The sequence below is a fragment of the Lytechinus variegatus genome, chromosome 9 (genome assembly GCF_018143015.1).
Source record: "Lytechinus variegatus isolate NC3 chromosome 9, Lvar_3.0, whole genome shotgun sequence".
In the NCBI taxonomy this organism is placed as follows: domain Eukaryota; kingdom Metazoa; phylum Echinodermata; class Echinoidea; order Temnopleuroida; family Toxopneustidae; genus Lytechinus; species Lytechinus variegatus.
The window spans coordinates 9,611,085-9,634,445 of NC_054748.1; the positions used below are offsets into that span (position 1 = coordinate 9,611,085).

Genomic DNA, 23,361 nt, shown 5'->3' on the forward strand with positions numbered 1-23,361 from the left:
GCCATCTTACAAGAGAAAAGCTACCTCTGATAATCTAGTGCCTGTTAAAAGAGAGAAGTATGATAAACTTAATGTTCATCTATGGAATTGTCATTCACTTAGGAACAAAAACATTCCTTCTGACTGATTACATCTTAGAGAACAACATTGACATGTTTCTGACTGAAACATAGTTGAAAAGTGAGGATCCAGTGGTGATCAATGAGAGTACTCAATCAGGCTATACTTTCATGAATGCACCACGTGGAAGAGATGAAGCTCATGGTGGAATTGCTGTCATTTACAAAAACTCAGCTCAGCCTGTCTGTCATCAAACTTAAGCTGAGACATGATACTTATGAGCATATCTATGTTACTGATCCATCACGGATGGTTTGCTATGTGGTACAGACCACCTCCGTCTATGCGGAATTCCCTCAAAACTCGTGAATTCTTAGCTGATTATGATGAACTTGTGAAAGAACTCTCTGCAAGTTCGTCCAAAGTCCTCTTACTCGGAGATTTCAATATTCATGTAGACATTCCAAGTAAACCTGAGGCAATGGAGTTTCTCTCATCCCTTGATGAAGCTGGCCTTTGCCAACACATCCAGGGACCTACCCACAGGTGCGGTCATACGCTCGATCTGATTATTTCTAAGGACAATGATGATTCCTTTGTGAATTCCTGCTGGATTCGAGAGAAGTTATATTCTGATCATCATTTTCTTGGCTGTGTACTTGACGTGGCAAGACCAAAGTTACAGAATGTGACATCTGTTTCCCGTAATTTCCGTAGCCTCAACAAGGATTCTCTGTGTTCTAAGATAGCTGAAGCATTTGTGGACTTTCCTTTTCAAGGTACTGCAGATGAACATGTTACATTTTACAACAATGCAATCTTTACAGTACTGGATACCATGTGTCCAGCCACCAAAAGGACCCACAAATTTCGTTCTCATCCTCCATGGTATAGTGATGAGATTTATGAAGCGAGACGTACTAGACGAAGGCTTGAAAAGGTGTGGTCTAAGAATCGCACCACTGATAATCGTCATAAATACCTGAACCAGATCCACATGATAGACAAGCTTGTCAAGCAAGCAAAGTCATCATTCTACAATGACCAATTGAGTGATGCTGATGCTAAGAAAATATATGGCGCTCTGAATGTGCTCTTGGACAGGTCTCCGAAAATCCTTCCAGTACATGCGTCTGATCAAGATCTCTCCAACAGATTTGCCACTTATTTTAGCAGTAAAGTTTCACTGATAAGAGAGGCTTTATTATCAGTTTCTCCCTCAACTGATCCTACTCCGCCTGTTTCGGAAGATCTTCACCCTGGACATGTTGGAGAAAATCCTGCCGCAAGTGGAGGCGAGCTATCAGCCTTTGTATCCGCGTCAGCTGATACCGTCAGGAAGATTATCATGTCATCGCCAAGTAAATCTTGCTCACTTGACCCTTTTCCCGTGTGGTTGGTGAAAGAGAATATTGACACATTTCTTCCATACATTGTGTCAATTGTCGAAACGTCACTGAACTCTGGACAGTTTCCATCACCACTGAAGGATGCTGTTGTCACGCCTCTCACCAAGAAACCAACTTTGGATCGAGACGATCTGAAAAACTATCGCCCGGTATCGAATCTACCTCTTTTTTTATCTAAGGTGATCGAAAAAACAGCTCTTAGTCAGCTCTCAGAACATCTATAGTTGAATCAGCTCAACTCTGATTATCAGTCGGCCTATCGTAAAAATCACAGCACAGAGACTGCCCTGTTGGGGATAAAGAATGATATTCTTCAGGCTATAGACATGAAACGTGTTGCATTTGTTCTTCTGCTTGACCTTTCATCTGCGTTTGATTCTGTGGATCATAACATTCTCCTCAATCGTCTGTCTGAAGTGTTCAACATTACGGGTAATGCTCAGTCGTGGTTCACTTCTTACCTGTCAGGTCGTACCAGCAGATTACTTGTGAACTGTCTTCACCGAAGTCACTTCAGTATGGCGTTCCACAAGGATCGGTAATTGGACCGCGACTTTTCAGCACGTACACACTGCCAATGTCGGATATTATCAGACAATACGATGGAGTAAGCTATCACTCATATGCAGATGATGTCTCTCTGTATACATTTGCTGATCCTAGAAGTCCTGAATCGTTGAGTCAAGCTCTTCAATCACTCACAAAATGTGTTGAAAATTTACAGGAATGGATGGCTGCCAATATGTTGAAACTTAATTGTGACAAGGCTGAATTTCTTGTTGTTTCTACCCCGCAAGCCCGGCAATATGTAGCAGATGTCTCTCTCACGTTGTCCGGTATGACCATCCTTCCAGTGTCTCATGCTAAGAGTCTGGGTGTTGAGTTGGATTCGACTCTGAAAATGGATAAACAAGTTTCAGCACTTTGTCGGGGACTTCATTGTCAGCTTCCGTACATAGCCCGCATTTGACCCTACATAACTGCCAAGGTATGTGAACATGCTGTTCGAGCCATTGTATTGTCACGTCTTGACTATGCAAATTCACTCTTGTATGGAATCAACTCGTCACAGATGAAACCTCTTCAGAGGGTCCAAAACCGTGCAGCCAAGTTGATTTTCAAAGCACGTAAGCATAATCATGTTACTCCTCTGTTAAGACAGTTGCATTGGCTTCCAGTGAAGCAACGTATTGTCTTCAGGATTATGATCATTGTTTTCAAGATTGTCCATAATGAAGCTCCATACTACATGGACTCTCTCATCCGCCTACATCAGTCAGAATGTCCTGGGCTTCGCTCGAGTACGGACATTACTCTACTCCATATTCCACAGACAAATACTAAAGCAGGTGATAATGCTTTTCAGACATGTGCCCCAAGACTCTGGAATGACCTTCCAAGATATATGAGACTTTCTCCTTCTTTGGAAGTATTTAAGAAACATGTCAAGACTCTGCTTTTTAATCAATAATATTTGTGTTAATAATACATGTATTAGTTATTTTTTTATTCCATAACTGTGTAAAGCGCTGTGAAACGATCATATATTGTAAGAGCGCTATATAAATGAACATATTATTATTATTATTAGTGTAGGTGTTGATGAGTTCAGAAAGATATGAAGGGCTTGAACCAGAAAGAGACTTATAGGTAAAGTAAGTATTAAGCGCTATATGAGCAATTATTATTATTTTAAAAAAAGAAGGAGGAGGAGAAAAAGAACAGCAAAAACAGCAACAACAACAGGGGCAAAACAAAAATAAAATGTATATGTTAATGACATAAGCATCGGCTTTACGTTGAACTTCTTACATATATCCTTCTCAATCGTCGTGGTTGTATCAAATTTAGTAGCTTTTCAATTTACTCTGAGTGTTATTTTCAAACCCGATTGTAAGGAATCCTGATATATTCTACATAACAAGTAAACAAGTACACCTAATGAAAGTTGCCCTTAAAATTCGGCTTAAAGATCGATGGAATGATGCACCCGAAAGAAGAAAAAAAAATTGTCGCCATGACTCTGAAAGCTCGTTCATTTTCAGTTCACTGATCGATCAAGTAGTTTTTTAAAAATGAAGTACTACCCATTTACTTCGAAGTCACGTTTAATGCCGCAAGGATAAGTGAGGCATAAAAAATGCTTCATTGGACATCTTTTCCAGATTACAGACAAAATATTCCTACTTAACTAGCCAATTGCAAAAAGGAAATGCGCTTTTATAATGATATTCACTTTTCGCTGCATACGGTCGGATAATCTGAGCAGAGACAATTGTCCCATAATTTTCACAAGGAAAGCAAATTCAGATATTGCAAAGTTTATAGAAATGAGATTTGGAGTTTCTCGACTGCACGCATTTGGCAGCATATATGGCACATGACATTCCGAATAGATACACTGCAAAAACCCCGGTGTTGACTTAACACCAGCCCGGAATATATACATGTCCACACCAGAGAAGTGTAAAACAACACGTGTTAGGTATTAGTCTAACACCAGATAGGTGTTTATACAACACCAATTAGTTTTGAAACAGCATCGGATTGATTCCAAACTCGTGTTGTGTAGACATAATGTATATAGACTCCAGGCTGGTGTTAAATCAGCACCGGAGTTTTTGCAGTGTATTTTCAAAGAAACTAATCTTTACATCTTTTATCAGTTTTTATGTTGGAATTTTGTGGAAAATTGTAAAATATTGTTCTAGAAATTGTCAAGTTCTAAATTCAATTCAAATCTTAATACTGCTTTAAAACAATATCACGCATAATGTCATGATGCAATACGATTGTTATAGATAATCGGCATGCATTTATGTAGGCCTATCACTTTTTTGTAATCAAATAAAACAGGATATATGTCTATTTTGGACACGAGTCGCATTTTAGTTTCCCCATGAAATAGGACAATTTCGCAGCCACTACGCAGACGATTTTTATAACGCAGATAATCTTTTGTCACATGCCCTTCATAACCAAGCAGTCATTGTCGGACATCACGGTGAATCAAAACAGCAGTGTCGTCCTGGATCCTGGACAACCGGCATATTTCCAATTTTTCGTCCGTTCCGAATCTTCGGACGATATGCTGTCTCGGTCCAGCAACTTCCAACAAATACCTCTCAGCTATTCATTGTGATTTGACTTTGTAAATAAACAGTGCGCTTAGAAACGCCCGTAGTAAGCGCCTTATAAATGTTATGTATCGTTATTGTTATAATCATTATTATTAGAAGAAGAAGGCGATGAATAATAATAATAATAATAATAAACAGTTCTTGTATAGCGCATATCACAATTATGAATAATGTCTCTATGCGCTTCCAAAGGACTTGGATCGGTGCTCAAAGGAATATTCGCTGCTGAAAACTTCTGCTTCGTTCGAACCTTTCCGCAAAGGGTACATTGGAGTTGGTCAGATACACACTGCCTGAAAACGAACTTTGAAGCTAAATGTTGTCACGTTCATTAATGAATGGAAACTACATCTCTTCAGTTATTTTTTCAAAGCGATAATAGAAAAAATACAAGAGTACAGGGTCAGCGCCAGGGTATTCTTATGGGGGGGGGGGGGGGGTGGCCTATAAGAAACATCATGTACTTATCAATTGAACTTGTGTGGTCCTATAGAGTTTCACGGTCCAGCCGTTCGCACCTGCTTATTAATTTCCATTCCCTATTTATCACCCTTTTACTTCTTGGAAATTAACGAGGAGTTGCCCCTTGATCCCCATCCTGTGGATATAGGCCTACACACAAAAAACTAAGTCAAGAGAAAACTTTATAATTATATCAATGGGATCCTTTCGCAATAGTAAGGAGAGCGCACCCATCCCCCCCCCCCTCCTTTCCTAGAGAAATGGGTGTTAAAAAGTTTGGAGGATATAATAATAATAATAATTATAGTAATAATAATGATGATAATAATGGTAATAATAATAATCAATTGTATATTTACACAGGGTAGCCATTTCAGTTCCGAAAACTGTTCTCCCAGCGGGCCCTGCTATTATTACCCCGGCTAAGCTAGGCTTCTTATTCAGGCGCACACAGCCTTTTTTTAAGGAATTACTTCCTGCCGGAACCCATTAACCTCACCAGGGTCGAGAGCAGCACACTATGGATGAATTCCTTGCTGAAGGAAACTACGCCATGGCTGGGATTCGAACCCACGACCATCTGTGCCAAAGTCCGGAGATTAATCCACTGGGCCACGACGCTCCAGGGTGGATATCGCTCCCCATTTTTAAAAAATATATTGGCTGCAATTAATAACATTCCACGATTGTTGTTGCACACAAGAAATAATGTATAAGATTAAAGATAATGCCCTTTAAAGTTTCTTATATCATTGTTTTTTGTTTGGAAAACTACCTTTTATGATATCACGCGTGTACACGTGCGCGCTCGCTCACAAGCACACACACATGCTATTAATCGCTTTTTACATGGGTTCAGAAGCACTATGGAGCGCATCACAAATCACGATGTCATCTTTTGCCATCTTTCATCTCATATATTCTTTCTCTTCATGGAGCAACTAGTTAGTTAACCACAGACCGATGTTTTCCTCGGTTGAGAGCAAGTCACCGGGTCGTCGTTATAAAAGAAAGCTTCACCACCACTGAGTTCTTAATCACTTACCGGAGTCGTACGCCTTATCCGTTTTCTGTTGTTTCTTCTCGAAGAGTATGCGACGCACTGAAAAATTATTTCGAGTTCCGCAGCGACAACTCGAGCTATATTCCACTTTCCACAGGCATATCTTAATTAAATGAAATTTATCACCACTAAACATTAATTTGAGAAGTAATTTGCAAGGAGCATTTGAAACTTTGATAAATTCTCCAGTGACATTCTTATTAAGCATTAAGTTTACCACTATAACTTGGAAAAGAAACGGGGAAAGATCATCTTTCTTACATCTATTCGGTAAGTGGATCTCCTAATCTTCATTAGATTTCTGCGAGCTTTACAAAAATGGGCAGTGCTCACTCAAGTGTAACATTCTGTCATAACTTTGACTTTCATTGGATAGATGAGACCGAAACCCAAGAATATATGTGTAAAAGTTACCCATATGTTTTATATTTTTTGATATTTCAACAATTTGAAATATTAAAAAATATTTTCTATATTTTAATTCTTTTTAATATTTTAAATATTTAATTTTTTTTTACATTTTAAAAATTGTTTTAATATTTTTTTATTCCCAGGGCTTTTTCAAAGTGTAAACTTTTTTGATACGCACTGTATATTGTTCGTTAAACACTGGCTTTAAAATGTTTACTATGTAAATTGTATATTATGTTCCACACGGCCCCAATGGAAGTCAGTCTGTGAGCTGTTTGGGCTTTTTAACCATGTATAAATAAAATCAAATTTTTCTTATCTTATAGATCGTAAGTTATTTTTTCTGCGTTATATGATTTCCTCATAATTTTACATTTCATTGGTTTTGGCGAATTTCAAAATTTATTTTTGTTTTTTGGTTGAATTTGATAATCAGTGGTCACATTCTTTGTGCAGTTTCTAGTAGAACAAAAGAATTAGGCCTTCTGTATTATCGATCAATGTGACCCAAGTAGTAAGTACTATTAATGATAATAAAAGGTAATTCATTCTACTATCTCATTTAACTTATTCATTTCCTTGCTGACTTTAAGTGGGTTGAACTAAAACAACATATCCCAAGATATCCAATCAGAAGGAAAAAGGGGAGGGAAAGTTCTCCAAATATATGGCTTCTTCTGTTAAAAGAAATATATATGAAATCGGTCGCATATATATGAATGGTGAATACATGAATTTCCTATTACTATGGTTATTGAGGGGCATTTATATAAACAGTTGACAATAAAATAAATGATCAAATAAATGGTGGAGATTTTGTACATTAAGCCTATATTCACCATCACGCAAAATCGCAATATACATCTAGTTGTCGATGCATTTGTAAGAATCTGGGATATTGATCAAATATATAATTATTGTATGAAGGATGCTTTATAAATATTTTTTTCAAACATGATGGCTCGTATCCTGAAGTCGGGTTTAGTTTAAACTGTACAGTTGTTGTTAGACTATTGATAGCCAATTGAGAATTAAATTTGAAACAGTAGATAATCAATGTACCAGCTAGTTTGAATCATTCTTCACTGTCTGGGAATGGTAGATAGGCATGGTGAGATAATAATCCGCTTTTATATATCGCTTAATACCTCGGAACGACGTGTCTATAAGCGCTTTACAGATTATTAACCCGGTCATCGCATTCAATCAGTCATTCCCGCACACAATGTGTGCAGATCCTCCACACCCGGGGGAGTATTCCAGTCAGTCCCCGGTGAGGCGCACACAGTACTGGACAAGCTACAATGACTTTCACATCCTACCGGGTACCCATTTAGCACCTGGGTCGAGAGTAGCAAAGTGTGGATTAACGCCTTGGTAGAGGACGCTAGACAGCGGTGGGATTCGAACACACGACCCTCTGTTTGCAAGGCGAGAGTCAGAACCACTACTCCATGGATCCTCCCCCATCAGAGAAGAGAACAGTAAATACAAGAAACACACAATGTTAAACAAGATTTGACACATATCGCTTCTTATGCATGATCTTAGTACAGAATTAAACCATGGTCTAAGTGAAACCCGACTTCAGAATACGGGCCATTAAGTTTCCGAGAGAGTGTTCCCCAAATTAATCGAGTCTCTTATTTTACAATTTTAAAAAGGTGATTCTGGCAGTTTAAAATAAAATCAGTTATATACAAAAAACAATATTGATTTGAGATTGTAAGCTCCTTTCGTTCGTAGGTAGGCCTATATTTCAAACTGCACCGAATCCGAACTCGATCCGCCATCTCATCGTTTTTACCATATTAAGCCAACGGGTGTGTGGGTGTGTGTGCAGGGCCCCGTCTTACAAAGAGTTACGATTGATCCAATCAATCGTAAATTTATGGAAATCCATCAGTGTCATAATTTTTCATACAGGAAATTTGCACAATGTCCTTTGTAAACAAAGGAGAACACACCAAATTGTCAAAAATCAATGAATTGATGGATATACGTTCATATCTAGATTTTTTTTGAACAAACATGCATCTTATATGTTGACTTTACTGGCTTTCCATAGTTGCGATAAAGCCACATAAAGCCTACAAAACGCACAAACACACCACATTTGCTTGCGCGCACACCATCACACACACACACACGCACACCAAGTCTTGTAATTTAGCAATCAGAGTGGGGACGTGTATAATGGTCTCATAGACTTAATAATTCGAATTTAATCCAGTTACCGTGCTCATTTTCGAACATAACTTCAGCAAAATTTGTTTACCGGGGACGCTTATTTTGCTCCTATATACACGCATTATTTGAGTTAAATTGGCAGAACGAGATTTATCTCTTTTTTGATCAAAATATTGTAACTAATAAAAATAGGTCGAATTTGATTATGCCGCAGTCAAAAATGTTAATATGTTCCAGCTCTCAGAGCCGTGGCAATATCAGCATCCTGAACGTTCGAAAGCCCATTCTATTCTTAGCTTTTCATTCTTTTATTTTTTTGTGAATAATTATTCAATAGAAGTTGAGTTATAAATGCACAGTATTGCCTGTTGCGTGTAGCATTTAATCAAGCACAAGTCTCAAAATGCTAAATGCAATCTATGTTATGAAAAAGAAAACACATACGTATCTCATTTACGACGTCGTAAATTGATTATCATTAGGTGATCCGTCACATACGAGTCTAAAAACGTTCCTATTACATAAATGCACGCTCAGACTGGCTAGCGACAAACCCCTTGCGTTGTGTAATTTGGCTCTTTGTATTTTATTAACAAGCCTGCATAAATCTGTGCTGTTACAATTAATCAAATAAAATTAGCTTGTGATCTGAAATAAATTTTGCGACCATCCCCTCGTGTTATGCACTTTTTAGATATTCAATGTTTTGTAGGCCTTCAACGTGTTTGTTTGTGTACATGTAGGGCACAAACAGAGAATAAATTATTGTAATAGTGACAATTCTCAAAACGTTCTACAAGTTGTGATGTTTACCGTTTCTTTATTTTATCTCACTGTTCATATACATTTTAGATAAAAGAATCACACAAGACACATTCTAGGTACATGCAATATGATCCCGATTTGTGTATCAATAACAGTTCATAATCTGACATGAATGTCATTTTCATTCTATTTTCTTGAAAGACTTCTCAAATCTCGCTAATTCCGCTATTAAGGTATAGGGATATGAAATAAATTGATTCATAATTAAATGATTGAATTTGTTTGTATTACGGAAAAAAAGAGTAAAACCTCGTATAATGATGTAATAATAAAAAAAATGATGTTTAAATGATGATGATAGCAAAAACTTCGACGCGTTTTGTTTTTACGTGAATACTGATGATAGAAAAAAAAACATCGCATTAAAGAGCAAATGCCTTTCTCATTATATTGTCTAAAACTGTAAGCTTGCCATCGGTCCAAACTTACATTTTCATTAATTAAGTCATTGCGATTAATTTTCCATTCAATTCTAACCCTCAACGGTGCCAATAGCTATTTTAGTATAACTTTGATTATTTGTAATTTCTCATAACGAAGGAAAAGGTGGACAATTCTGTGAACTGTCATTGTTCCGGATTATGACCTTTTGTTTGTTAATTTTTCCGTGAAAAAATAACTGATTGACCTTGTATGTATTCTCATAGGGAGACTACAGAAACAACAAACATTTATTTCAAATAAAAACATGTTTTTCCTTCCCCCTTTCAACCATATCTGTAAAAAAGATATATTATATACACACAAAAACACATATTTATTTATTTACTGATATATACATATTTATCCAGCTCTCTCTCTCTCCCGCATCTGAAAATTACGATTTAAATTGGTCCCATTTTCGAGTAATACAAATTTTAATATTTTACTCTCCCCCATTATAAAATCCTAGCTCTCCCCTTGAATGAAATAAGGACAAGATTTTACATTGACGTCAGTGCGACTGCGAGCTACATTTTATGACGCCCCCCCCCCACAAGAATAACTCACATCAGGACTTTTAGTTCCTTTCACTATTGTAGGTATCAGGTTACGTGACATTACACCTGATGCATGTCAAAACCAATTGTAAAAATATGAATCCATGTGCAAATAAAGCCGCCGACTCCAAGGTAACGTAATATGCAACAGGAAAAACCATCCGTTCCATTAATTTTTCAACAATTTGCGAAACGTGTCTTCAAAATGATGGACTGATTTTCAAACTAGATTTATTAGATTCGACTACCTGCTTCTTACATGATCCTCTTGAATGTTACGTGTCTGTTATGAGAATCTGTAATTATGCTACTATCTTTTTTAACGAAATATAAAGACTTGGCCATTATTTTTTCTTATCCATTACGCAATGCCTTGTCTACGGTATAAAGTAATTCAAAGCCAACCTTAAAGGGGAATCCAGCCTTGGCAATAAAATGATGAGTTGGGACGGAGAAAAAGAAATTAAACAGAATGGTGAAAGATTGAAAGAAATCGGACAAGCAATAAGAAAGTTATAGCTGCTTTAAAATTGAGATCACTAATACTATGCAGATTTCAAATTGGCAACTGGTTTGGTAAATAATGACAAGGGGCAAGGACAACTTTCCCACAGGCCATGTACTTTATCATCAGTGATTTGTGGTTTTCTCCCAAGTACCTATTCCCCTAGGGCAGTAATCTAAATATAACCCAGGTAGTATAATTGTTTTATGTACTAATGAAAGAAAAATATAATTTGAAATAAAACTTTTGGGAAAAATAAAATTTTAGCCATAATATTTATTGGAGTACATGGAAGAGTAGTCTTTGCCCTACATCACTATGACATCACATATGCGGCCAATTTGAAGTCTCCATTTGTATAGTGATTACCAATATTTATAACTTTTAAAATTTCATAACTTTCTTGTTATTTGTCCAATATCTTTCAAATTTTCACCTAAACTTGTCTGATTTTTCTTTTCCTTACAAAAACAAATTTTTATATGGGCTGTATTCCCCTTTAAGCAAATGACATTGTGACGGTTTGTGTTATCAGGAGAGAGAAATAGTAAGAGTGATGGGAAATTAATTGCGATTCCGGGATGGCTTCGCTATTTCTTCTCAGACATTTTCAAAAGCTTCGACTTGCATGCATGGGAAGGACGTGCGCGGTATTATAGAGTCTCTTCAATTCCTCAGCCACTTTACGAAATTTTGTGTCCGCAACTTTTTCCGTCTTCGGACATTTGGTGGCAGGTTCATACCGAGTGACATGATAATCGGGCGGCGTACTTAACGTACGTTCGGATATCGCACGAACGTCACAATGCATTCATTGCTCGCGAATGGGGCCCCAAATGCCCCTTTCACAATTGACGTACGACCTGTTTACGACCGCCTGCAACAGTTGTTTTTTTCTTATTGTTGCACGATCGATCCCTTGGTGTCTTGCGAGCACTCGCAGTAGACGATCGCACCAACTCGAGGTGGTCGTGACTGGTCGCATCTGATTTGAACATGTTCAGAATCCAAACGCGATCAAATCCGATCGATTCACTCGCATCAGATCGTACCATCGGTCTGGAGATCATCATGTGAGTGTTGTTCAACGTCGTACGACTTGGTGCGAGAGGTGGCACAACTAAGTAGTCGCATTTAGTCGACTGGAGGTCGTACAATACTTGCACATGTGCTACCGACTGGTGCGACTGGGTGCGATGATATATAGCCCATAAGACTGCTTACATGCACTACCGTTGCATTCACATGTATGCGACCGTTCTTTGGTGTTATAAACTAAGAGTTAAGAATAAATAAACGAGAGGGCAGAAAATATAAGAAAAAAGTGTAATATAAACTGCACGAAATTAAAAGGGCAAGATAAGTTTATATTTTTGTCTATTAAAACATAAATCAAACTTTTCCGAAATAAAACCTAGAGAAAATAGGGTGAAGGGCATTCCTCCCTCAACAAATAGGCCCCCATACTGAATTCGAGTTTAAAGTAAACTCTTCTGAGGTTTTGGTTTAATTATGGATAGCCAATTGATGCATAAATCTGTTATGTTGCAGGTTTAATTTATTTAAACATTCAAACAAAGAGATATGTACAAACGCGCAACTAGCTCATTGCAGATTGGCTGACAGCCCATTGGAAGCCCCAAGCTGTGGCTGGCTTTACATTGCTCTGAGTTCGAATTAATTTATACCTCACATCATTCACATTTGCACTGCTTTCATTCAAACGTACGTGCAGCTATTGAGACTGATATGAAACCATTCGTAATCCCTCGTGCAACACTCGTATGTGATCGCACGAGCACAATAAGAGCATGTGCAACCTACTCGTGCAATGGGGTTTACTAGATGTTTTTGTTTTACGGCAGTTGTTGCATTTGTGAAAGCCTCTGTGCAGTCTTATGAGATGACTAGCGATTGATGCCTGTTGCAGCCTGTCGCACGACCAAAAGGTCGCAAACGATCGTACGTCAATTGTGAAAGGGGCTAAAACGTTCACAGAGCTTACAGGCCTAATTCATTTCCTATAGACTCGTGTGTTAAAGTGGAACTTAAAAAAATGAGGAGGAAATTCGAGGGTTGAATGTTTACTACCATTGGATAGGATAAATGTCTGACCGTCCATATATGACAAAAAACGGTACTTCGACTGGCTCATTTTCAAAAATAAATCAGCATTTATGAAATTACACCTGACGGGATCAAATTCATCACTTGATGAGAGTAAAATGGCCCTAATTCTTCCGCCAGTAAAAAATATATTGTTCCATAATGATGATACATCTTTCCAATTTGAAAAAAAAGGAACTTCAGTAGGTGCCCTCCCTAGAATCAGTGTTAGACAGATGCAGAAGAGGTTTGCACATGATTCTAAGAACATTCGCATTCTTCGCATGTACATGTACGTCGCTTTTTATACATGTAGTTAGAAGTTTCGCGAGATTAGATATTTTGCGAGGCCATGGTGCCGATACTGTCGGAGAAGAAGTGATTTCGGTAAAAATTCTTATGAAGATATGATCAGATAGATGACAAGATTCATGAGCTCTTCATGGCGATTCCGTTTACATGGTTTAGAAGAAAGTAATGACAGGATGTCAACATGTCTGCGAACATGTGACGTCGCATTGTGCAAACATGTGATTTTCGGAAGATTTCAAGGATATTTATTCGCGGGACATTTCAACAACATTTATCTCCGAACGAGCTGTCGCATCTTACAACTTTCCTCGATTTTGATTGGCTGAAAAGTGCCTTTAATATGGTAACTGTCGGATTGAATGTGACTTGTCGGAAAAACGTTCGACAAGTTCTTTCAATGAAATGCTCCTAATGTCATCTCTTCTTTTTGATGTCCCACATGATGAGATCGAGGATCTTGCCATGTCGTCATCTCGTCAAAGCGACGAGATCCGTGATCCTACAATCTGATCATCTGTTCAAAAGGATGACGACATGACGAGATCCGTGATCTTGTCATCTATTTAAAAGGATAAATACATGGCAAGAACCGTGATCTTGTCATCTGATCATCTGTTCAAAAGGATTAAAACATGACAAGATCCGTGATTTTGTCATCTGATCATCTGTTTAGGAGGATGAAGACATGACGAGATCCGTGATATTGTCATGTATTCATTTTTTTTAATAATTAAAACATGACAAGATCCGTGATTTTGTCATCTGATCATCTGTTTAAAAGGATGAAGACATGACGAGATCTGTGATCTCTTGTTTAAAATGATTAAAACATGACAAGATCCGTGATCTTGTCATCTGATCATCTGTTCAAAAGGATGAAGACATGACGAGATCCGTGATCTTGTCATGTATTCATTAGTTTAAAATGATTAAAACATGACAAGATCCGTGATCTTGTCATCTGATCATCTGTTTAAAAGGATGAAGACATGACGAGATCCGTGATCTTGCCATGTCTTCATTTGTTTAAAATGATTAAAACATGACAAGATCCGTGATCTTGTCATCTGATCATCTGTTCAAAAGGATGAAGACATGACAAGATCCGTAATCTTGTCATGTATTCATTTGTTTAAAATGATTAAAACATGACAAGATCCGTGATCTTGTCATCTGATCATCTGTCCAAATGGATGAAGACATGAAGAGATCCGTGATCTTGCCATGTATTCATTTGTTTAAAATGATTAAGCATGACAAGATCCGTGATCTTGTCATCTGATAAAGGATGTCTACTTGAAATCCGTGACCTATGATGTTGTCATTCCTTTATACGTGTTATACAAGACATATGTACTGCATAGCACTAAAACCTTCCATAATTTCCAATATAAACGTGCTAAATGGTCGGCGTTTGTAGAACCAAGGAGTTTTCGTAACATAAAAAGCACGTGGTGATTCACAATTGAAGCTTCATGTTATTCCGTAATGCAATTATAAACTTTCACAAAGTGGTTTTCATTAAGATTTGATTTTATATTCATGCATGCTAAAAATGAAATATTAAATCAGGAATGGAAAAGTTGTCACTCGCCGAACATTTAAGTTGACCATTTAACATGTTTTAGGGCGTGTGGGATTTAATATCAATATCAGTTACAAAGTAAACAGAATGGCAAGCAACAGCAAAATGATATCATATATCCTAACATCCTAAAGGTAATTGATGTAATGATGATTAGGCATTACCTTGGTAAGTGTAGTAATGGAAATAACTAATGATGTTGGGCCTATATCAGCTACACTCACCCATATTACGATCATTAGCTAATTTGCTAATGAAGATTGATGAAAATGATGAGTAAATTCGCTGGCGGATCCAGGGCACAGCCGGCTTTTGCCTCCCCCCTTTGAGAGGCACAATTAAAATTTGGAGTGTGAAAATGAAAAAAAGAACACAGATGTATGCCCCCCCCCCATCTTGAAAGTGAAGACTTTTTTTCTTGTCAATTTCTTTCGTTGACGAAATGTCCATAATTTTTGGTTGAAAACCTCTGTTTTTGTTTGCCCTGTTAAATTTTTCGTCGGGAAAATGCGCCCCCTCTTTGGAAAATCCTGGATCCACCCCCAAGTGCAAATGTTATAAACCAGTGGTTCCACCATGGTTTTTATTTTAGGTATGTGTGTGGGGGCGCAAATGGACGGCGAAGGAAAATTGGGGGCGGTAAGGGCAGACAAGGGTGATAAAGGTGTAAATCTTTAAATCGAGTTTTGTAGAGTGTTTGATCGTATTTTAGGTACCCTGGGGAAGAACAGGTTGGCTATTAAAAGCCACTCTGAAACGGGTACAAATCGTTATTAAGTTTGATATAATGATGAGTATGCATTATCGTTGTAAGTGTAGTAATGGAAATAACTAATGATGTAAATTGACCCTTTCACCTTGTGCTGCTGGTCAATTTTTATGTGCATATATACCAATAAATAAATAATAAATAAAGTTTGATTATTGTTTCATTGTTATATTGTGTAAGTTTAAAGTTTTAAGATTATTTCTTTTTATTTCGTATCCAAACATGAAGGATTACAATCAAGATGAAATTGTGTATGATTATTTCACTCATGTCAGGTTTATTTTGTTTATATTTATGCATTTTTTTATTGTGAATAATAACCAACCAACCAACTTACGATGCTGACAGCATGAATATGACGCTCACAGCAGCACACATGAATACGTTTTTGTTAACAAATTACTTGACAACATTTGTTTGATTATATTTCATGAAATTGTGAGAGGAGTGGGGGTGGGGCAGTTCCAACTGGTGCCTCCATTGGTGGTAACACATTACAGGCCTTGCCATAGGCGGCGGAAGCGGGGGGGACGGGGGGGACATGTCCCCCCCTAAATTTGTTGTTGATGACCTTTTTTTTTTTTTTTTGCTTGTCAGTTTATTTTCCTACGTCCCCCCTAAAAATTTTGGGTTGAGAACCTTTTTTTTTTGCTTGTCAAAATTTTTTTTGGTTGTCCCCTCCTAAAATGTTTGGCTTCCGCCGCCAATGGGCCTTGCCCCTTGATACTACATGTAACATAACGATGAAATATCTATGTTATATTCCCAGCTACTAAAAGAATATCATATATCATTACATACTCGTTGTTCCGTGAACCATGCCCGATATACTTCACACACTTAGATAATTAATTACACTTTTTAATTTACGACATTCAAAAGGCACGTCTGAAATAGGTAAGTTATGATGCTGATGTTTTGTGTTGGAACTACACGGTGTGTGTTCAACAAAGCCGTCTTTTACAACAACAATGACAATACCAACAACAACAACAATGAGAATAATGATAATAATAATAGTTATAATAATAATAATCATCATCACGATGGTGAAAATGATAATAATGACGACGATATTAATAGTAATGATAAAGATTATAAAAAATAATTGTGAAAATTTAGAGACGCTAAAACAACAGATACCATAGCGCGAACAAAGAATTACAAATAATAATATATACCGTATTTATTTATTTCACATCTTTATCCAGAGTAGCCTGTTCAGCTTTATACAAACAAATATGCAAAATTACACAATATATACAATTAAAATATTCATTAAAAATCGCTGGTCTTCCACAGGGCTCTGCATAAATACCAAAAAACATATATTTCATAACATAAAGAAAACATAAGTAAAGAAAATATATATACACATCAGAATAAGATTTGGAATGAGAAAGTAAAAGGACGTGGTAAGATAGGAAGAAAGAGAGAGAGAGAGAAAGGGCCAGAGGTAAACAGAGAGAGAGTTCAGGAGCAAGGTAATTATGTAATATTTGACCAGTCAGGCATATTCTTAAGAAAGGCATAAGATAGCATAGGATAAAAACCAAATCAAGGAAGTGATCATGCATTTCTAATAAAACACAATACATGTAGCATGTGCTGTAAGTATGAGAAGTGATGTCATATTCTTATCTGTGATTATATCATTTTAGGAGTAATTTAAAGGAGGCTGGCCGCTTTTCTAGTCGCGTAGCGTCCGGAAGGTTGTTCCACTTTGTGGCACCTGAATAAAGGAAAGAATTTTGATAAAAAGAGGTGGAACATTTTGGGAGTCTCAAAATCAGTTTATTTGATCGTCTAGAGTTCCTCATTAATACGGTGTCTAGAAGTACAATTCTACGTGAAAGTATAGGTGGGGCAAGTTCATGAATTATTTTAAACATTGTGCAGCACGCAGATTTCCAAAAGAGTTTGTCCAATGTTGGCCAAGATAATTTATTAAATACTTCATTGGACGGGGTTTCCCAAGTTAAGTGTGAAATTAAGTATGCTGCCCTTTTATGTAGGCGATTAAGGATATCGCAATTGACATCACTTCTCCCTGTCCACACATTGCAACAATAGAGAATATGGGGCACTATATACCCCCAGTAAATCTGTGACAATTGTTCAGCGGAGAAGGTAGATCTCAGTCTCCTCAAAATACCCAACTTTTGCTTAACATCTTTTGCAACTTTGTTTGTATGACTCCTAAAGTCTAGATATGAGTCAATGATAACACCAAGGCATTTATATTCATTTACACATGCTATGGATTTTCCGTCTATAATAATATCTAAGTTTTTATCTTGTAATGTGCAAACTCTTTGACGTGAACCAAGTAGCATTGTCTTAGTCTTATCGACATTGAGAATAAGCTTGTTTCGAATTAACCATTCATGTGTTCGCTTCATTACTTCATTAAGCTGTGTTTCAATGTCGTGTTTAGATGTGCCTGATACAGATATGGTCGTATCATCGGCATACATGAACACAGATCCATTTGGAATACTCTTTGGTAGGTCATTTATAAATAAAACAAACATTAGTGGGCCAAGTACCGACCCTTGGGGAAGACCTATATTGATATCTTTAATTGTCGACTTATTATTTTCTACAGAAACATACTGTTTGCGATGAGCAAGATACGAGTGAAACCATTTAAGACTACTTGCACTACAACCATACTTTGCTAATTTATCTAAAAGGAGTTCATGGTTCACAGTGTCGAATGCTCGACGTAAATCGAGGAAGATAAGTCCATTCATTTTCCTATTGTCGACGTTACGAGACCATTCATCTATCATACAAAGAAGAGCCGTTTCACACGAGTGGTTTGGTCTGAAACCGAACTGGCTCGAGCATAATAGCGATCTTCTGCTTAGATAGGACATGAGTTCTGAATGGACAGCCTTTTCTATTACTTTTGATATAACAGGCAATATTGTTATTGGCCTATAGTTACTTGGGTTATTTTTATCGCCCGATTTGAAGATTGGTTGAACACGGCCAATTTTCCAAGCGTCAGGGAAGGTACACGATTCAATTGATAAATTCAAAATGTATACAAGTGACTGTATTAAATTTGGTAGTTTACATGCATATTTCAAGAGTCTTACAGATAAATTATCATGCCCTGTGCCCTTTTTTACTCTTAATTTGTTTATTTCCGAAATAACAAATTCAGAAGAAATTGATGGCATCTCAAAAACATCGTTATCATGTACTGGTGCTTTATTTGTTGCATCCACGTCATGCCTATGAGGTGCTAAATTATCGCTGTCAAACAGAATGCGATTGTAGTCAGATTCAGATACTTTTGCAATTTTTCGACAGACTCAACAAAATATTCGTTCAAGTATCTGGCGACTTCATCTGCATCAGATATAATACTTTGATTTAATTCCAGGCATATTTTATTATTCTTATTATTTTTACAAATGCTTTTAAGAACTGTCCAGATTGCGCCAGAGTTTCCAGCGTTATTGTTTATCTGTAACTGTATAAATTCACTTTTTGCTTCCTTGATTTTATGAGTAATAACATTTCGCAGACGCCTATATGCAGTCCATATCACTTGGCTGTTCAAAGTTGTGGCTTTCTTGTGCAAAAGGTCACGAGTATTCATTAAAGAAATTAAGTCTCCTGTGATCCATGGACATGGATTATTACGAATGCGTTTTCTCTTGTACGGGGCATGATCGTTTACTGCATTCATAAACATATTATACCATAATTCCCATGCATAATTCACATCCTTTGTATCAAATACTAAATAAAAAGGTAATTGTGACAAAGTTTGTTCAAATGATTCTGAACTGAAGTCCTTAAAACTCCTCCATTCGATGTAATTGTCTAACTTTTTAGGGGAATCGCTTCCAAATACGGTGAAGACCAGAAAATGATCACTCAAAAATGTTCTAAATACTCCAGTCATTGAATGGTTTTCAGAATCAGTGGTAAAAATATGGTCAATTATTGTACTTGAGCCTGATGTAATTCTGGTAGGAATGTCAACAAGTTGGTCAAATAAGTAGCCGGACATCAATGTTTGCAAGCTGTTAGCAAGATGATCTGCTTTCGAAGTACTAAAATCACAGTTCAAGTCGCCTAATATAATGATCTCATCAGCCACATCAATGACTTTCTGCATTAGGCGATTAAGTTCATCAAAGAAAGATACAGGTGAGTTGGGTGGCCTGTACAGTACACATACGTATATATTCTTTTTGTTAACGTGTAAATTTATCCAAAGTGCTTCCAAACTACTATCAAATTGTGAAAGATGTTTAAAGTGAAGGGTTTCTCTGACGTAAAACGCGACACCTCCACCATGTCGAGACCTATCTTTTCTCAATATTGTAAATCCTTCCATAGCTAACTCTGAATCGGTTATTGTCTCATCACAGTGTGTTTCGGTTACCGCTATAATATCAAACGTGAAGTTTTTCAACAGAAGGCTAAATTCATCTATTTTAGCTGGTAATGAATTTATATTGATATGACATAATTTCATTCCTGATTTTGAGATGGGAGGAATGCTTCCATCAATAAGATCATGATATTCACATTGGTGTTGTGACCGTAGTAAGTTAAGTTGAGGCATGCGAATGTTTGTGAGTATAACTATTAAATGAAATGTCGGGCCAAAGTTTGCCTTTGCTTTTATTAAACACAAAGTATCTGATATGAAGCCTTGCTTGTTGATATGTCGGGAAAATGTATTTACATTTGTGCTTTATAAATTAATCTCTTAAGTCGTATAAACTCGTGCAGCAGTATGAAACAAACACGGATATTCAAACGTTAGGGAGGGGTATGATCCAAAGAAGTAGAGTAAATAAAGACGATTGAAAAAAGGAAAAGAGGTATTTCTGAATACATCTTTCTTTATTTGATGATAAAATGCCATAATCACTGAGAAGGATTCATGAGAATTAACGACCTTGGAAAGATTTTTAAAAATATGAGAAATAGGAGACTCATTCAAAGGCAGAGAATTTTTATACTCCTTTTGTGCTCGTCTCAGAGAGATGGATGCCGTCATCCCTCCTGCATCCGCACACCCACACACGCATAATCTTACACAAACACGCATACACTTGTTCATCACACGCACACCCACCCTCACACACACACACACCATCACACCCCAACACACACACCCTTGATCATCACACACACATCTACGCACTCACGCACACCCGGACCCACCCCCTCACACACACACACACATCCCTCACACACACACGCACACACTGGCTCATCACACGCACAACCACACTCACACACCATCACATCCAAACACACCCTTGATCATCACACACACACACATCTGCGCAGTCACGCACACCCACCCCTCCCCTCTCTCACACACACATACATGCTCTCTGCTCCCAAATCAGGCAAAAAGATTGCTTGATTGGGATTTTTTCAAGATATATCTGAATTCTTCAATTTTTTTTTACTCTTTTTCTACAATCATAATACAGAAAAAAGACATCTAAATGAATTGCAAATAAGTTTATCTCGTCATTCCAACTGAATCGCTAAAAATACCACTGATTCATTTAGGCGCGCACCACTTTACATAGTTGAAAAAAGAACGGACTTTAAAATTTCATGATAATATAGTGAAGATTCTTTAAAACGTCCTGATGGTGGTCCTATTATTAATAGTAGGCACATTTTACATAATTACATTGCCGTATTAAAATAATCAAGAAGATTGAACAACATATGTAGTGCCATATATATTTAAACTAAAATATTGAAGTCATTCATAGACGAATATCGTGAAATCTGCATTGACGCTTTTAGGAGACAAGTTTAGCTGAACATATTATGATATTGGAATCGTAATATCATCTACCTACATTCAATCAATATCAGTCTACCGCTGAAACGATGATAATAAATTATCCGAAAATAATAAAAGCGACATGCGTATTGAATAGAACTACGCCTTTAGATGAAAATCATGAAATAAATAATTGATGATCAGGTGTATTAAATTAAACTAGTCCTTGAAGCCTTCACTCTAAAACATAAAAGCCGAAAAAGGTTGAAAAGGGAGGCAAATAGTCAAGTAGCGACAGCATTTTGACACCCATATTGAAAACAATTTTTCTCCTCGGCCCTTTTAAAAGGTTGATTTATTACTTTCCACCTTTTCGTTTTTAAAGTACACTTTACTTACTTTTCATGCTGTTGTACTTTCTGTTGACGTATGTAATTTAACAAGCCTACCATGAGGAAGCATATCTCACTATATCCGAATTGAAAACATAATATGTATAAATCTTTATAAAAAACCCAAACATTTATGAATCCACTTTAAATCAAAACTTAGAAACTACATATTCAAGAAGGGAAGATATGAAACGCATTCTAGAGTAAACACTTAATGCGCGATTTCGACAATTCTCTTTTACTTACATTTTACTTAAGTTAAGCGTATCACTTTACTTGAATTCTTTGATAAATTAGTGACATATTATTTTTCGAAAGAAGCATATAACTTTTGCAACTGTATAATATAGGGAATTTATATTACGCACATATCAACCTTGTTAGGTGCTCAAGGCGCTCCTATATTACCCGGCTAAGCTAGGCGATCACAGCGCACGCAGCTTCTTGAGGAATTACTTCCTACCGTTACCCATTTACCTCACCTGGTGGGTGTTTCATAAAGCTGTTCATAAGCTACGAATGACTTTACGCACGACTGGTGATCCTTTCTTGTGCTATGTGATATCCCTATGTAATAGATTATTGGTTTCAAACTGTAAATCATGAATTTACTGTTTCTCAATACTCCTCGGAAACCTGATGGACGCAACACAATCTTTGATCTTTGTAAGTGTTCAAGCTAATGACCTAAGAACATGTTCCAGTCGTGCGTAAAGTTGTGTGTAACTTTACGAAAAGCTTTATTTGGGACTGACCCTGTTATTGGTTTCAACCTGTAAATCATGAATTTACTGTTTCTCAATCCTACTAGAATACCTGATGGACGCAACACAATCTTTGATCTTTGTAGATGTTCAAGCTCAGGTTATTTCTTCATTTCCATCATATACATCATAAGCACAATTTTTTTTAAAAATACAAATAAAATATTATTACAAATCAACTACAGACAAATTATAAACATTATACAATATTGATAATAAGAGCGTGTTTTGACTAGTACAATATGTAATTGTAGCATTTTAATGATTATCTGAATTTTCAATTTTAACATCCTATTGCGACGTACTTGTAAATACAGACACACCCTTGACATGCCCAACTTTAAAACTCACGGATATGTCTTCCCCGTGTTTTTCCCTCTCCCTTTCTTTATTTTCTTTCTTTCTTTCTCCTTCCTTCCTTCCTTCCTTCCTTCATTCATTCATTCAAATTTCTTTCTTTCCTTCCTTCCTTCTTTCTTTTTTTCCTTCCTTCCTTCTTTCATTCTTTCTTTCTTTTTGCTCTCATTCAATCTCTCTCTCACGTCTCCCTCTCACTCGGTCTTTTTTTTTCTATATCGATTTATCTTCATTCTACCTTGT

The 23,361-nt window shown here is 36.9% G+C and overlaps 2 protein-coding genes across 2 annotated transcripts in view; both read left to right on the plus strand.

Annotated features, from left to right (window-relative positions):
• Positions 1-379: 379 nt before the first annotated feature.
• LOC121421284 lies at positions 380-1,693 on the plus strand. The gene has a single exon (XM_041615953.1). The coding sequence runs from the start codon at positions 380-382 to the stop codon at positions 1,691-1,693; it is 1,314 nt and encodes a 437-aa protein (XP_041471887.1).
• A 4,524-nt stretch (positions 1,694-6,217) lies between these two features.
• LOC121421745 (melatonin receptor type 1B-B-like) overlaps positions 6,218-23,361 on the plus strand; it is a 40,523-nt gene continuing 23,379 nt past the window's right edge. The window contains exon 1 of the mRNA XM_041616538.1: positions 6,218-6,404. The gene's annotated coding sequence lies outside the window, so the exon portion shown is untranslated. The remainder of the gene's footprint in view (positions 6,405-23,361) is intronic.

What these genes read in the sequence shown, in the direction of transcription:
- LOC121421284 (XM_041615953.1), top strand. Translation starts at nt 380, where the DNA reads ATGTGGTACAGACCACCTCCGTCTATGCGGAATTCCCTCAAAACTCGT.